Here is a 15,846-nt window from a genome sequence, read left to right as displayed (position 1 = left end):
ACAAACGTGTGAATGTTGGACAGAAACCTCTCTTCCCCCCAAAAAAAACTTATATAAAGCACTTTGAGTGCTTGAGTATAAAAAAGTGTAAAAGAACGAGTCCATTTGCCACTTTTCAGATCTTCATAGAAAAAACTTAATGATACAAAACTGAAATTGATTCTGTTTATATTTTTCAAAGACAATTTCTCTCTGAATATTGTAATGATTACATTAAATGCAGTAAAAACGAATAAAAATGCATTTCCCAGCCGTCACAGAAGTGATTAAATTACTGCTGTTTTATTGGTAGATTTTTATAATTTCAATTTTTGTGTAGGTTCGTTTGTGGATGACAGCTCGGACTCTTCCGAGAGATGAGGAAACACCCACACAGGAGACTAGAAACATGCACTTTGTGGCACCCTGAGTATTTTGAGCATTAAGAACAAGTCTCAGATGTGTTCCTTATGTGTTCGTGCCCCCCCCCCCCCCCCCCATCATCTTTTTTTTTGCTATTTGTTGTGACAGTCGTTTGCATCATAACACAGAGCGAAAAGCTCATTTGCTCTCACCTGATGTGATGTAAGGGCGATATTTAGTTTCGCCAGTAGGTGGCAGTGGCGGCGCAGCCAAACGGGTAACTGGCAAAATAATCCCTCACAAAAGTAACGCAGGCCAGTTATTACAATGGAAGCCGTCAGTAACACTGAACTGTTTTGCTGTGTTTCAGCGCAATAAACCTTCATGTGCACCTGGATGAACCTTGTCTTCCTTCAGTGTGTAACAACTTTGTGGAGGACAGGGTGACATGTGATGTTTGAATCTGCGTCCTCTACTTTAATTCCTAATCATTCTCCTTTAACCCACAATTAAAATCCGTTCCACTAGAGTCGCATATCCATTTGCACCCTTAATCTCTCTAACATGCTGCACAACATTACCAGCTTGATTTCTCTTCCTAGCCAAAGTCCTTTTCACCTTGCTTAGATTCGGTCTCACATGCAGCTCATTACAAGCCGTTCTCTTTACTTTCTTTACTTTTCCACATCCAGATCTCTGTCCAGAGTTTATCTAAAGAGCAGCTCCGCCTTGGCAGTTTCCCTCTGCACTGCAGCTGTACATTCCCAGCCATCTGGTATCTCTTCACTACCATCCAAAGCCTGTTGAATTTAAATACATATTTCACTATTTTTTAAATTTAATCAAAATAAACTGAATTTATCAATGGATTCATACATTTAGAAATATTTATTTGTAACTACTGTTTTCACTGTCCATTAATTTATCACAACATTAATTCCTTTAATAAAAAAAAAATCATGTGTAAATGAAGGTACTAATGAATATTTAATTGCGCCATTAATTATTTATCAATGAAATTGTTTATTTGGATGTGCGCAAGTGTCTCGGTCCTCCATACCTAGAGGGCGATATCTCAACAGCGCCAGGTTGACGAATCCCCAAAAAGTCTCGCCGAGTCAAGATGTCGCGATAACTGGTTGGGGTCGGATTCAAATTGTGGCGCTTTGACTGATCGCTAACAAGGTATATTTAATCCTTGTTTTTGTTATTGTTTATCTGTCTTATTGGCACTTCGTCAGTAGAAGAACTGCCCGCAGTAGAGTTGTTGCTGCTAATTAAAAGAAAATATCGTTAGTTCGGAGTTTGTCATATTGAAATCTCCCCCCCCAGGCTTAGATTGTGTGGCTGAGCAGGAGCTAGCTATCTTTACCTGACTTGTTGACATTTTTTGGCCGATATGCTTTTACTATCTGCTGTAGCGGTTGCTTATTGTCCTCTTGGACATTTACTGTCACTATTAATCTTATTAACAGCGGGACGTTAGCTTCAGGTTAATTGAAAATAAGGAAATTAAGGCCGTATAGCACTGTCTTACAAAATAAACGAGAACACGGTATAGACGTTAGCATAAACGGTTGCATTTATTTAAAGCCTCAGTGACCTGTATAGCTTCTACAATTCTTTTCTCTCAGCCATTCCTTCATGCACAAGGCTATGTCCACAATAATTACCCCCTCAGCATGGAACAAGGCCTGTAGTCCTTTACCCCTTTATCTAAAGAGCAGCTCCTTTCACCAGGCTGGATAAAAGGAGGAGGGAGGACTTTCCAAACCTGTTTATCCATCTGCTAATATATGCTATACTGGCACAGGACCCAGATGAGAAGCTGAATCATCGCTCTCGCTGGGAGAAAGACCTGGTGAATCTATGAAAACACTGCGCTAGATTTTATTTTTATTTCATTTTCTTTATCCTTTTTAATATTGCATAGAGCTACATTCATGCTACAGTGCCTCTGTGTTTAGGCCCTGAGGTGCAGTCTGAGCCGTGCCATATGAGGGGATTAGCTATGTACAGAGGGAGCGTATCAGACTGTCTCCCAGACAAACTACAGAAAACACACCCTTGTCTTTGAAATCACCTGGCATGGCGGGGGTCTGCCTTCTCATTCAGCACTCAGAGGCTGGTTAGCAATGGGTCTGCCTGGGGGAGTCCAGTCTGTCTTTTTTCTCCCATTATTGCTCTTTGTCTACACGGAGAGGGTGCTGAGTGACTTATAAGGAGAAGCTGCATGAGTTGGCATCACGCCTGCTGTTACACATGCACACACGCACATGTGCAGAGGTAAGTCTTAATCAGTAACACAGATGACCAGAAGGCAGGGGTGGAGGTCCATCAGTGACCATCTTCATCCGCCCACATTACCACAGCTGGAGTCTGCACATGCAAGGTTAACCTTGAACAGGAAACCTGGCAGTGTACAGTGTTTAGAAAAGTGCGTATTTCTCTTTTGTTCTGTGGTTTTGGTATTTTGGCTACACATTTTGTTTTTTGTACATATTTTTATAAATCTTTGTTTATTTACTTTGTTATTTTTTTAAAATATATTTTATATATGTTACATTTACATTTTCGTGCAGTTTTTTGTATCTGTTTTTGTATTTTGGTATCTTTACCTGTCTAATAAATTCAGGGCTACATCCTCTCTATAGACAAAGAGCTTATCTTGGAGCGTTCAGCTTCTTCTTTAGTACTTTCATAGGTGGATGTAGGAAGTAACAATAATATGTGATGATAATCTGTGATACATGAAATAATCTTATAATAATAGTAATAATGGATCTGTTCCTGTCAGGAAAATGCTTGTGCAGAGGTTTCATTGTGCTTGACATTGTCCTTATTACCACCACAGCTCTGCCTCGCAGTGACAGTTTAGTTGCAGTTTCGAGGCTCATTTGTGTACCAGCATAAAGACTTTCCTCGCAGTGAGCTGTGATCTCAACTACTGAGTTGATGCATGCTATAGTTACAGCTGGATATTTTTTTCCTTTTCGTAAAGTGTTTAAACATCGTTCATTATTAATTGTTTTACATATTTTGTCTTTGATGAACGTAAACAAAAACACTGCATGAATTAAAGTAATAGAAACAATTAAAATACACTGTAATTAGTACTTTTAACAATTTGATAGATGCCTTTTATTATATTTTTAACATCAGCATGCTGAAGGACTTGCTTAGAAGAGACTGCTAATTTATATGCTAAAATATGTTTTTCTGCTTGGTCAAGAATATGAAAACACTTTATTATCCTCTAATACATTTTCTAAATGCTTTTGTGATCGCAGTACCAAAATGAGCTGCATCAGGTACTTCCCTGTGAATCTGGAGAGGATCAGAAGTCCCAGGTATACTGGTATTGGGGGTTGCAGCTGTAGGGATGACTCTTTCTGAAACCTCCAGCTGACTGTTTCCTCTCAGCTGTAAAAAGCTGATGATTTACAAAACAGACACCACATCGTTTAAATAGATGAGGCTCATCATAAAATAAGAGATACTTTACTCTCCGAACATTGTTCCTAGTTTCCATTCATCCATTTAGTTTACTCTGGTCTTAATCAAGATCTTAAGAAGGGATATTGTTAGAACTTAGAAATAGGAGGAGCAATTCAGACGTTAAGTTTTTAATACGTATCGTTGGACAGAAGAAAGTGGCACACCTATTCGTCTTCAAAACAGGTTTGACTGACAAGTTAAAAGTTTACAAGACAAGATGCTGAAACGTTAGTGTGTGTGTGTGTGTGTGTGTGTGTGTGTGTGTGTGTGTGTGTGTGTGTGTGTGTGTGTGAAAGAGAGCTTGAGAGAAGCTGAGCTTTATTCAAAGTGATTTGAAACAAACTGCAGCAATAAGGACAAACTAGTGCACAGTTATGTTTACGTGAGCGTTATTTTGTATGCATTTGTACAGTTCAATAACTGTGAGAGTACATTGAGAGCATTTAGCTCTAGTAACAGGTATTTGTACCAGTGAGCATGAAAATGTAGGGGAAAGACCTAGTATGTAAGCACTGACTGGTACTGTACAGTACATGTATGTGTGTGTGTGTGTGTGTGTCTGTGTGTGTTTTTTATGCTCGAGTGAATGAGTAAACGAGTCAGTTTTAACAGTAGCAATTTAAACAGTAAAAGAGTAGCACTATATTTATAAAGAAGTACAAACAACAATTATTTGATGCTCAAATTAATTAATATCCAGTTTATTTCCAATTTGTTCCAAATTCATCTTGAATTCAATTCAATTTTATTGAATTCATATAGCAGCAAATCACACCATCAGTCACTTCAAGGCTGTATGTATTATTGTACGGTAGACCCTACAATAATACATACAGAGAACCCAACAATCATATGACCCCCTATGAGCAAGCACTTTGGCGACAGTGGGGAGGAAAAACTCCCTTTTAAAAGGAAGAAACCTCCAGCAGAACCAGGCTCAGGGAGGGGCGGCCATCTGCTGCGACCGGTTGGGGTGAAAGAAGGAAGACATTTGTTGTAGGTCTGATTGAAGGACTGATGTGATGGTAAGTTGACTGCTGCTCCGCTTTGAATATTGAGTGATTAGTGAATGGACTTTAAGCCCAATTGTGCCCAAGTTTAAGACCATATTCATTGGTTGTTTTTGTTGCTGTTATTACTTTGGGCTTTTGTTCACAAGAATTGCTAGCTTCCCTAGAGTTTTGGACACCCAGACAATCAGATGATTGCTGAGAAAGCACAAGGTTTTTATACCCCTGTGCTATTCATGTCGGTGCAGGGGCTCTCCCTGAGAGGCCAGTATTGAAAAAGGGATGCTTCAGAGGAAGATGAGGAAGATGATATTTCAACATCATCTTCAGAGGAAGGTGGGTTGGCTGAGGTGTTGACGTGTCCTTTTTGAGGAAATCCAACTGAGTTTTGGAAACTGCAGTTGAATTTTTGCGATCCATGACTTTCCCAGCTTGAAGGCTGCTGAGAGAGCACAAGGTTTTCTCCCCCTGTGCTATTCATGTCAGTGCAGGGGGCTCTCCCTGAGAGGCCAGTGTTGAAAAAGGGATGCTTCAGAACCTCCGAGGGTGTTATGCGCTGATTTGCATCCAAGGCCAACATCTGTTTGATTAGCCTGACAAGTAATTGTTGGCCATTTTCAGGTCCTCTCCTAACCTTCAGTAGTTTTTCGAGGTCATCGAGACACTTAAGTTTTATATATCGAGTTTCCTTGGATTGATAATCTGTCTCGTATTGAAATAGTTCTTTGGTCTTAAATGTCCAGCGCTGTTCGTTGTAGTTATCTTTGATGAAGTAGAGATCAGTGTACTCGCCAGACTCTAGAAGATGATCTGGTAGCTGACCCTGGGTTTCAGTTATGAATCTCAAAACATCATAATCGTCTTCCCCAGGATAGAGAGGCACCCCTGTAGCAAGCTCCACAGCTACCAGCCCCAGAGCCCACATGTCAATTGCTTCATCACATGGAATGCCAAGCATAACCTCGGGTGCACAATAACCAACCGTCCCCACACAGTGACCAGGAATCAGTGCAGAAGCGGGACGTGCGAGGCCAAAGTCTATAACTTTGACTTTGACGGGAGACTCATGGCGATTCACAACCATTATGTTTCCAGATTTGAGGTCAGCATGCACTATTCCCACAGAACCCAGGTGGAACAGAGCATTTGTGAGCTGATGCAAAATGGGACCGAGTTCTCTTATTGGGAGACCCCGGTAATTCCGGTCCCCTATGTAGTCCCACAGGCTTTGGTCGAGGAGTTCAAACTTTAAGCAAATACGCTCCCCATCGAGGAAATAGCCGTTCCATTCTACAATGTTGCACCTGTCTGGATCCAAGCGACGCAGCTGCTCCAGGATGAAAATTTCCAGTTTTGCCTGTTGCAGACTTTTAGAGTTGCTCTTGTTGACTTTAATAGCCACAGTTTGGTTGTTTTTTGTATTGCGACATTTGGTCACAACACCAAAGCCTCCTTTCCCAAGGAAAGCCTCTACCACGTGGTGATCTCCCAAAATGGTCCCTTCAGGTATTTCAAGATCATCTTCAGAGGAAGATGATATTTCAGAGGAAGATGGGTTTGCTGAGGTGTTGACGTGTTCTTTTTGAGGAAATCCAACTGAGTTTTGGAAACTGCAGTTGAATTTTTGCGATCCATGACTTTCCCAGCTTGAAGGCTGCTGAGAGAGCACAAGGTTTTCTCCCCCTGTGCTATTCATGTCAGTGCAGGGGGCTCTCCCTGAGAGGCCAGTGTTGAAAAAGGGATGCTTCAGAACCTCCGAGGGTTTTATGCGCTGATTTGCATCCAAGGCCAACATCTGTTTGATTAGCCTGACAAGTAATTGTTGGCCATTTTCAGGTCCTCTCCTAACCTTCAGTAGTTTTTCGAGGTCGTCGAGACACTTAAGTTTTATATATCGAGTTTCCTTGGATTGATAATCTGTCTCGTATTGAAATAGTTCTTTGGTCTTAAATGTCCAGCGCTGTTCGTTGTAGTTATCTTTGATGAAGTAGAGATCAGTGTACTCGCCAGACTCTAGAAGATGATCTGGTAGCTGACCCTGGGTTTCAGTTATGAATCTCAAAACATCATAATTGTCTTCCCCAGGATAGAGAGGCACCCCTGTAGCAAGCTCCACAGCTACCAGCCCCAGAGCCCACATGTCAATTGCTTCATCACATGGAATGCCAAGCATAACCTCGGGTGCACAAAAACCAACCGTCCCCACACGGTGACCAGGAATCAGTGCAGAAGCGGGACGTGCGAGGCCAAAGTCTATAAGTTTGACTTTGACGGGAGACTCATGGCGATTCACAACCATTATGTTTCCAGATTTGAGGTCAGCATGCACTATTCCCACAGAACCCAGGTGGAACAGAGCATTTGTGAGCTGATGCAAAATGTGACCGATTTCTCTTATTGGGAGACCCCTGTTTTTCCGGTCCCCTATGTAGTCCCACAGGCTTTGGTCGAGGAGTTCAAACTTTAAGCAAATACGCTCCCCATCGAGGAAATAGCCGTTCCATTCTACAATGTTGCACCTGTCTGGATCCAAGCGACGCAGCTGCTCCAGGATGAAAATTTCCAGTTTTGCCTGTTGCAGACTTTTAGGGTCACTCTTGTTGACTTTTATAGCCACAGTTTGGTTGTTTTTTGTATTGCGACATTTGGTTACAACACCAAAGCCTCCCTCCCCAAGGAAAGCCTCTACCACGTGGTGATCTCCCAAAATGGTCCCTTCAGGTATTTCAAGATCATCTTCAGAGGAAGATGATATTTCAGAATCATCTTCAGAGGAAGATGATATTTCAACATCATCTTCAGAGGAAGATGAGGAAGATGATATTTCAACATCATTTTCAGAGGAAGGTGGGGTGGCTGAGGTGTTGATGTGTCCTTTTTGAGGAAATCCAACTGAGTTTTGGAAACTGCAGTTGAATTTTTGCGATCCATGACTTTCCCAGCTTGAAGGCTGCTGAGAGAGCACAAGGTTTTCTCCCCCTGTGCTATTCATGTCAGTGCAGGGGGCTCTCCCTGCGAGGCCAGTGTTGAAAAAGGGATGCTTCAGAACCTCCGAGGGTTTTATGCGCTGATTTGCATCCAAGGCCAACATCTGTTTGATTAGCCTGACAAGTAATTGTTGGCCATTTTCAGGTCCTCGCCTAACCTTCAGTAGTTTTTCGAGGTCATCGAGACACTTAAGTTTTATATATCGAGTTTCCTTGGATTGATAATCTGTCTCGTATTGAAATAGTTCTTTGGTCTTAAATGTCCAGCGCTGTTCGTTGTAGTTATCTTTGATGAAATAGAGATCAGTGTACTCGCCAGAATCTAGAAGATGATCTGGTAGCTGACCCTGGGTTTCAGTTATGAATCTCAAAACATCATAATCGTCTTCCCCAGGATAGAGAGGCACCCCTGTAGCAAGCTCCACAGCTACCAGCCCCAGAGCCCACATGTCAATTGCTTCATCACATGGAATGCCAAGCATAACCTCGGGTGCACAAAATCCAACCGTCCCCACACAGTGACCAGGAATCAGTGCAGAAGCGGGACGTGCGAGGCCAAAGTCTATAAGTTTGACTTTGACGGGAGACTCATGGCGATTCACAACCATTATGTTTCCAGATTTGAGGTCAGCATGCACTATTCCCACAGAACCCAGGTGGAACACAGCATTTGCGAGCTGATGCAAAATGGGACTGAGTTCTCTTATTGGGAGACCCCGGTAATTCCGGTCCCCTATGTACTCCCACAGGCTTTGGTCGAGGAGTTCAAACTTTAAGCAAATACGCTCTCCATTGAGGAAATAGCCGTTCCATTCTACAATGTTGCACCTGTCTGGATCCAAGCGACGCAGCTGCTCCAGGATGAAAATTTCCAGTTTTGCCTGTTGCAGACTTTTAGGGTTGCTCTTGTTGACTTTTATAGCCACAGTTTGGTTGTTTTTTGTATTGCGACATTTGGTCACAACACCAAAGCCTCCTTTCCCAAGGAAAGCCTCTACCACGTGGTGATCTCCCAAAATGGTCCCTTCAGGTATTTCAAGATTATCTTCAGAGGAAGATGATATTTCAGAATCATCTTCAGAGGAAGATGATATTTCAGAGGAAGATGGGTTTGCTGAGGTGTTGACGTGTTCTTTTTGTGGAAATCCAACTGAGATTTGGAAACTGCAGTTGAATTTTTGTGATTCACGACTTATTTCAAGCTCATCTGAGCCAAAGGATAGGTTGGCTGACATGGTGTAACTTGTCTGCTTGTTCTGTGAATTGGTGAGAAACAAAACTGAACTTGTTTTGGTTTCTGTCATAAAATGCTCTCAAAACTTCTCGAAAGGGTTTTCGTTGCTGTCAGGTCAATGTCCGTTAAGCTATAAAGTATAATAGGTGAGCGCTCCTATTTATGGGTTTTGGGATCAAAGCAAAGTTGCCACGTCAGAAAGGATCAAAGCAAAGTTACCGCATCACAAGGAACCAAAGCGTTCTAATATGTGCGCGCATGCGCACACGTGGTTGTTTGTGTAATGTTGTTCACACTCAGAATTTTAAAATGAGGAAACTGACAGTTACAAAACTTTTTGTTCGTTTATTTGTATTTTTTTCCTGCATACCATATCCAGCTTTTCTGTATAAAGTAATAAAGAATCTTGGATTTTAATATTGTAGTGCGTGGATTTCGAATTTAGTGCTCAAACCTTCGTGAAACTGTACCCGTATTTCATTTCGTAGTTTTGTTATCAGATACAGAAGTCTAAAACCAACATTTCTCTGCCTGGGCTGCCTTGTAGCTCTGCACGTTGTCTCTTCAATGTGTGACCCGCTCCCTCCCCGAACAGTCGGGGGTGAGTGCACTAACGTGTCCGGAGGTTGCCGTTTTAATGAGTGTTTGCTGGAAAACAAAAAAATAAAAGGAGTCTGCAAGAAGGATTTGTACGTTTTCACAATGGGGGAGTTTGCGTAAGTCCTAGTAAATAATTTTCTGGAGTGTGTACGTTACACATGCTAATTTTTAAAATTGTTTTTATTATTTTGCTAGCTAGCAAACTCGTGGGATAAATGATTGAAATGCACTCAGTGTGATGCAATACGGTGCCGCTATTCTAACAGTTAGTTATTGCAGGGTAATTTCTGGAATATGCTGTGAATTTAACCAAGATTACACAGCAGTAGCAGTATTGCGAGTTACTTCCCCAAAGTGAACGCTTTAAACGTTAGCCCGATGCTTAACTAGCCAACTCAAGTTTTCTGATTGAAGGCTAAAAGCGGCGTAGTCACCGAATAAATAGAATATTGATTATATTTTTGTGTATTGCTGCAGTCTTTTTCAAGTTTTAACTTGGTGCTTTTGGCAACCTTAGGGGGAAATAATGGTAATATGGCTGATCCATATGGACACAAAGAATATAGACTTTTTTGTGCTACCGAAGTTCCCTCGCTTTCATTCAAAATCTGTTTATCGTTAAACAACTTAAACATAATTGCCTCAAACTCACATCAAGGCCTGTGGGACACTATCAGCCACTGAGACAGTAGACAAATGACTATTTCAAAGGGAGACGGACAATACATTATAATTGTATATAATAATATCACAGATGATTGATTAAATAGGTTGTTGAAAGATGCTTGTGCATTCTTCAAGTCTTATATGTTGAATTGAACAGAGTATGTCATCTGTTCAAAGCCCAGTCAGTGCTGTGTGTGTGTGTGTGTGTGTGTGTGTGTGTAGGTGCGTCTCCGTATCCTCCCCAGTTCAGAGCAGGAGATGCTGTATAACTACTATCCACTGATGGCTGGTTACCAAACACTACCACAGCTCAACATCAGCCTGCCACGTTGCCCCAACTTCGGTACTCAAGCCCTGAAACGCTTCCTGCCCCAGCGAATCTTCGTCAAGGTAACACACATAGAAACCCATAAACACCAAGGTAACCGTGGAGATGTTTTTTTTGTTGGGCTGAAGCATCGTTTCTGTCTTTCTCCACAGCCTCAGGGTCGACAGTTGGATGACTCCATTGCTGCAGCTTGAGGAGAAAATGAAAGTGTTTCTTGTAAATACAAAGAAAAAGCAGCATTGTGTGCTGCAGGTTGTTCTAGATGTATGATACCACAGAGATTGACATTATTGACACTATTTGCTTAGATCATCTGTTGACCAAACACCAGCAAGCATCGAGCACCAATGATCATTTAACAGCTAAGATCGTGTGTGAATCTGATGTGAGCTTTATGGACATTTGAGGAAAGTTTAATATATGAATAGGATGTGATGAAGATTTGATTAAACTGAAGTGATCAAAACCTGCTGTGTCTACAACCGTGAAAGTGTGAGACTATTGTACATACTTAAAAATGGCTACATTATATCGATGAAGTTGAGGGTCATAATGTTCAGAAGTGGGAAAACGGCTTAGTTGGTACTGAAAGACAGTATAGAAAAGATAGACATCTGTCACTATTGCCCATTTTCTTTTGGTTCATTGATTTTAAGCACTAGTAAAGTGATCAGGTAATGCTAACAATAGGGCCCGAGACTGACCAGCTCATTTTTGCTTCTTAGTTCTTAGACTAGTTTAGAAGAGACATATTTATAATTCAGGAAAAAAAATTTCAAATACTTTTAATTGGCCAATAAAGGAATTGCAGATTTTTCCACATTAAGTTTAATAATTCACTGAAGCTTGTTGGCTGGTTCAAAAATGGCAGGTTGTTAACTCACCAAACATGAGCTGTACTGTCAGCACTCAGATTATAACCACGCTAAAGTAAAGTGACTCCACACTGTAGTCATTTACACATTTGCATAACGAGCTAAATTTCCCTACTTGATCCTGGAAGGTGATGAAAATCACATCTGAGCATCTGAGGCCTGTGAAGCAGAGTTTCAGGGTTAACTCTGGGGCTAACCCTGCGCTGCAAAGCTGGTTTAATACTTACTGATGTACATCGCCATGGGAACATGTTCCAGACTAAATATCAACAGGTATAAAATCACCGTCTGCTGATAAACTTCAAACGATTCTTTGAAGATCTCTGTGTGCGAATAGTAGCAGGAGCTCAAGTTTATTAATTGTCTGAAGCCTTTGTGTTTCCTGAATGAGCATCAGTAATAAATACAGATTCTTAGATGCAACTTTATTCCTTGCTGCTTTTTTTTTTACCTTTTGGCCGTGAAATAATCGAACCCTTTAAAGCCAGTTGTGTGTTTTTGTGAGTTTTTCAGACTTCTACATCATCAGTGTGACTTTTTTTAACCTCATGAAATCATATAAAGTGCATGACACATTTTTAATGACTACATTGCAAAAATATGGCTTATGTAGCAAATGTGATACAAATTAAAACTCAAATGCAGATTAAAAGTTGATATATTTTTTTTATATATTGTCTAAAGGTTCAGCAAACACTCCATTATCAAAACATTAAAGAGTGATTTTATAGTTCAGGTTTTAAAGGGTTAAGAACAATTAAGTATTATAGGCATTAATATATAAATTGGATCAAATGCAGGTAGACTCAGCCCATATTTGATTTGTTTTTGTTCTTCTTTAACTGATCTCAGACCAGTACACACTCGGGGCTGCAGCCGAAAAAATAAAAACTAAAGCCGTTTTATGCAAATTTGGAGATTATTTAATGTAACAGCAGATTCTAATCAGACTCCCCTGTGTCTTAGCAAACGGACTTTCAGGGCAAAGTACACTGGATTTACAGAATTCCTGGACTTCCAGGAACAATTCTGAGATGTTCTCTGGGTTTTCATATAATTCGAGAAACTTAAATAGGTTAAAAAAAAATATGGTGTTGTGTTTAAATTTCATGTGTGGAATGTGGTAAATATAAGAGATAAATGTAATAATGCTATGAAATAACATGCGTGTCTTAGAAACAGAATATCTTAAAATAGAAACTGCAGCTATAATCTGTACACCTCATAAAATGTTTGGTAAAGATCCAGAACGCACACTGAAGCTGAAGTTCAGAGGATCGAGCAGATCATCTACCAGTTAGAAGGTTGGTGGTTCGAGCCCTACTCCACCAGTTATCTAAAACATTTTTGGGTGAGATACTGAATTGTTGCTTTCAGCAGAGCACAAACGTGTGAATGTTGGACAGAAACCTCTAAAGGCTTTCCCCCCCAAAACTTATATGAAGCGCTTTGAGTGCTTGAGTATAAAAAAGTGTAAAAGAACGGGTCCATTTGCCACTTTTCAGATTTTTCATAGAAAAAACTTAATGATACAAAACTGAAATTGATTCTGTTTATATTTTTCAAAGACAATTTCTCTCTGAATCTTGTAATGACTACATTAAGTGCTGTAAAAATGCATTTCCCAGCCATCACAGAAGTGATTAAATTACTGCTGTTTTATTGGTAGATTTTTATAATTTCAATTTTTGTGTAGGTTCGTTTGTGGATGACAGCTCGGACTCTTCTGAGAGATGAGGAAACACCCACACAGGAGACTAGAAACATGCACTTTGTGGCACCCTGAGTATTTTGAGCATTAAGAACAAGTCTCAGATGTGTTCCTTATGTGTTCGTGCCCCCCCCCATCATCTTTTTTTTTGCTATTTGTTGTGACAGTCGTTTGCATCATAACACAGAGCGAAAAGCTCATTTGCTCTCACCTGATGTGATGTAAGGGCGATATTTAGTTTCGCCAGTAGGTGGCAGTGGCGGCGCAGCCAAACGGGTAACTGGCAAAATAATCCCTCACAAAAGTAACGCAGGCCAGTTATTACAATGGAAGCCGTCAGTAACACTGAACTGTTTTGCTGTGTTTCAGCGCAATAAACCTTCATGTGCACCTGGATGAACCTTGTCTTCCTTCAGTGTGTAACAACTTTGTGGAGGACAGGGTGACATGTGATGTTTGAATCTGCGTCCTCTACTTTAATTCCTAATCATTCTCCTTTAACCCACAATTAAAATCCGTTCCACTAGAGTCGCATATCCATTTGCACCCTTAATCTCTCTAACATGCTGCACAACATTACCAGCTTGATTTCTCTTCCTAGCCAAAGTCCTTTTCACCTTGCTTAGATTCGGTCTCACATGCAGCTCATTACAAGCCGTTCTCTTTACTTTCTTTGTCTTCATGACTATCTCTCTTTTTGCCCCCTTGTATACTTTCCAGTATTTCCACTTCCTGATCTCTGTCCAGAGTACACACCAAACACCGCCTTGGCAGTTTCCCTCTGCACTGCAGCTGTACATTCCCAGCCATCTGGTATCTCTTCACTACCATCCAAAGCCTGTTGAATTTAAATACATATTTCACTATTTTTTAAATTTAATCAAAATAAACTGAATTTATCAATGGATTCATACATTTAGAAATATTTATTTGTAACTACTGTTTTTACTGTCCATTAGTTTATCACAACATTAATTCCTTTAATAATAAAAAAATCATGTGTAAATGAAGGTACTAATGAATATTTAATTGCGCCATTAATTATTTATCAATGAAATTGTTTATTTGGATGTGCGCAAGTGTCTCGGTCCTCCATACCTAGAGGGCGATATCTCAACAGCGCCAGGTTGACGAATCCCCAAAATGTCTCGCCGAGTCAAGATGTCGCGATAACTGGTAGGAGTAGGATTCAAATTGTGGCGCTTTGACTGATCGCTAACAAGGTATATTTAATCCTTGTTTTTGTTATTGTTTATCTGTCTTATTGGCACTTCGTCAGTAGAAGAACTGCCCGCAGTAGAGTTGTTGCTGCTAATTAAAAGAAAATATCGTTAGTTCGGAGTTTGTCATATTGAAATCTCCCCCCCCCCAGGCTTAGATTGTGTGGCTGAATACGAGCAGGAGCTAGCTGTCTTTACCTGACTTGTTGACATTTTTTGGCCGATATGCTTTTACTATCTGCTGTAGCGGTTGCTTATTGTCCTCTTGGACATTTACTGTCACTATTAATCTTATTAACAGCGGGACGTTAGCTTCAGATTAATTGGAAATAAGGAAATTAAGGCCGTATAGCACTGTCTTACAAAATAAACGAGAACACGGTATAGACGTTAGCATAAACGGTTGCATTTATTTAAAGCGTCAGTGACTTATATAGCTTCTACAATTCTTTTCTCTCAGCCATTCCTTCATGCACAAGGCTATGTCCACAATAATTACCCCCTCAGCATGGAACAAGGCCTGTAGTCCTTTACCCCTTTATCTAAAGAGCAGCTCCTTTCACCAGGCTGGATAAAAGGAGGAGGAGGGGGGACTTTCTAAACCTGTTTATCCATCTGCTAATATATGCTATACTGGCACAGGACCCAGATGAGAAGCTGAATCATCGCTCTCGCTGGGAGAAAGACCTGGTGAATCTATGAAAACACTGCGCTAGATTTTATTTTTATTTCATTTTCTTTATCCTTTTTAATATTGCATAGAGCTACATTCATGCTACAGTGCCTCTGTGTTTAGGCCCTGAGGTGCAGTCTGAGCCGTGCCATATGAGGGGATTAGCTATGTACAGAGGGAGCGTATCAGACTGTCTCCCAGACAAACTACAGAAAACACACCCTTGTCTTTGAAATCACCTGGCATGGCGGGGCTCTGCCTTCTCATTCAGCACTCAGAGGCTGGTTAGCAATGGGTCTGCCTGGGGGAGTCCAGTCTGTCTTTTTTCTCCCATTATTGCTCTTTGTCTACACGGAGAGGGTGCTGAGTGACTTATAAGGAGAAGCTGCATGAGTTGGCATCACGCCTGCTGTTACACATGCACACACACGCACATGCGCAGAACAGAGGTAAGTCTTAATCAGTAACACAGATGACCAGAAGGCAGGGGTGGAGGTCCATTAGTGACCATCTTCATCCACCCACATTACCACAGCTGGAGTCTGCACATGCAGGGTTAACCTTGAACAGGAAACCTGGCAGTGTACAGTGTTTAGAAAAGTGCGTATTTCTCTTTTGTTCTGTGGTTTTGGTATTTTGGCTACATATTTTGTTTTTTGTACATATTTTTATAAATCTTTGTTTATTTACTTTGTTATTTTT

At 40.8% G+C, this 15,846-nt stretch overlaps 2 protein-coding genes and 1 long non-coding RNA gene across 6 annotated transcripts in view; 1 reads left to right on the top strand and 2 right to left on the bottom strand.

Annotated features, from left to right (window-relative positions):
- Positions 1–1,448: 1,448 nt before the first annotated feature.
- Positions 1,449–15,846, top strand: part of spdl1 (spindle apparatus coiled-coil protein 1) — a 33,990-nt gene continuing 19,592 nt past the window's right edge. The window contains exon 1 of one of the 4 annotated variants that reach the window (XM_085183990.1): positions 1,449–1,527. The gene's annotated coding sequence lies outside the window, so the exon portion shown is untranslated. Of the gene's footprint in view, positions 1,528–3,623; positions 3,693–14,347; positions 14,475–15,846 lie in introns of those variants that run through there. The other 3 variants (XM_085184015.1, XM_085183981.1, XM_085184008.1) reach the window with 3 other exon arrangements.
- On the bottom strand, positions 2,973–9,507 carry LOC146524071 (uncharacterized). Its single transcript, XM_085183820.1, has one exon. The coding sequence runs from the start codon at positions 9,139–9,141 to the stop codon at positions 5,068–5,070; it is 4,074 nt and encodes a 1,357-aa protein (XP_085039946.1). The 5' UTR covers positions 9,142–9,507; the 3' UTR covers positions 2,973–5,067.
- LOC146524070 (uncharacterized) lies at positions 10,160–15,398 on the bottom strand. The gene is made up of 2 exons (XR_014877909.1): positions 14,350–15,398; positions 10,160–14,089 (listed from the first exon to the last, which is right to left on the bottom strand). It is a non-coding gene; the product is annotated as an uncharacterized LOC146524070 (long non-coding RNA).

Source organism: Neolamprologus multifasciatus, chromosome 2 (assembly GCF_963576455.1).
Source record: "Neolamprologus multifasciatus chromosome 2, fNeoMul1.2, whole genome shotgun sequence".
NCBI lineage: Eukaryota > Metazoa > Chordata > Actinopteri > Cichliformes > Cichlidae > Neolamprologus > Neolamprologus multifasciatus.
The sequence above is the reverse complement of the archived record's forward strand: the minus strand, read 5'-3'. Positions and strand labels throughout refer to the sequence as shown.

Excerpts from the sequence above, each read along its gene's own strand:
- LOC146524071 (XM_085183820.1), bottom strand. The coding sequence starts at position 9,141 with ATGACAGAAACCAAAACAAGTTCAGTTTTGTTTCTCACCAATTCACAG.